The sequence below is a fragment of the Alligator sinensis genome, unplaced genomic scaffold (genome assembly GCF_000455745.1).
Source record: "Alligator sinensis unplaced genomic scaffold, ASM45574v1 scaffold280_1, whole genome shotgun sequence".
Classification (NCBI taxonomy): Eukaryota; Metazoa; Chordata; order Crocodylia; family Alligatoridae; genus Alligator; species Alligator sinensis.
In genome coordinates this window covers 3,171,405-3,172,548 of record NW_005841835.1, presented here as the reverse complement: position 1 = coordinate 3,172,548, position 1,144 = coordinate 3,171,405, and the positions used below count along the sequence as shown (strand labels likewise).

The 1,144-nt window shown below is 64.4% G+C and overlaps 1 protein-coding gene across 1 annotated transcript; it reads left to right on the top strand.

The window, feature by feature from the left end:
* The first annotated feature begins 6 nt into the window (after positions 1 to 6).
* SSTR1 (somatostatin receptor 1) lies at positions 7 to 1,138 on the top strand. The gene has a single exon (XM_006015364.3). The coding sequence runs from the start codon at positions 15 to 17 to the stop codon at positions 1,089 to 1,091; it is 1,077 nt and encodes a 358-aa protein (XP_006015426.1). The 5' UTR covers positions 7 to 14; the 3' UTR covers positions 1,092 to 1,138.
* The last annotated feature ends 6 nt before the right edge of the window (positions 1,139 to 1,144 follow it).

Here is a 1,144-nt window from a genome sequence, read left to right as displayed (position 1 = left end):
CGGCGGCGGGGGGCATGGACTCGGGCGGCAGGAACTCCTCGGGGGCGCCCAACAGCACGACGCTGAGCGAGGCGCAGGGCAGCGCCATCCTCATCTCCTTCATCTACTCCGTGGTGTGCCTGGTGGGGCTGTGCGGCAACTCCATGGTCATCTACGTGATCCTGCGCTACGCCAAGATGAAGACGGCCACCAACATTTACATCCTCAACCTGGCCATCGCGGACGAGCTGCTCATGCTGAGCGTGCCCTTCCTGGTCACCTCCACGCTACTGCACCACTGGCCCTTCGGCTCGCTGCTCTGCCGCCTGGTGCTCAGCGTGGACGCCATCAACATGTTCACCAGCATCTACTGCCTGACGGTGCTGAGCGTGGACCGCTACATCGCCGTGGTGCACCCCATCAAGGCGGCCCGCTACCGCCGGCCCACCGTGGCCAAGATGGTGAACCTGGGCGTGTGGGTGCTGTCCATCCTCATCATCCTGCCCATCATCATCTACTCCAACACGGCGGCCAACAGCGACGGCACGGTAGCCTGCAACATGCTGATGCCCGAGCCCACGCAGAAGTGGCTGGTGGTCTTCGTGGTCTACACCTTCCTCATGGGCTTCCTGCTGCCCGTGGTGGCCATCTGCCTCTGCTACATCCTCATCATCGCCAAGATGCGCATGGTGGCGCTCAAGGCCGGCTGGCAGCAGCGCAAGCGCTCGGAGCGCAAGATCACGCTCATGGTCATGATGGTGGTCATGGTCTTCGTCATCTGCTGGATGCCCTTCTACATCGTGCAGCTGGTCAACGTCTTCAACGTGGAGCAGGACGACGCCACCATCAGCCAGCTCTCCGTCATCCTGGGCTACGCCAACAGCTGCGCCAACCCCATCCTCTACGGCTTCCTCTCGGACAACTTCAAGCGCTCCTTCCAGCGCCTGCTCTGCCTCAGCTGGATGGACAACGCCGCCGAGGAGCCGGTCGACTACTACGCCACCGCCCTCAAGAGCAGGGCGTACAGCGTGGAGGACTTCCCGCCCGACCGCTTGGAGTCGGGCAGCGTGTACAGGAACGGCACCTGCACCTCGCGGATTACCACGCTCTGAGGGCGGGCGGGCCGGCGGGGCCCGGGGTGAAGCCGCACCCCTGCTCCGACCGG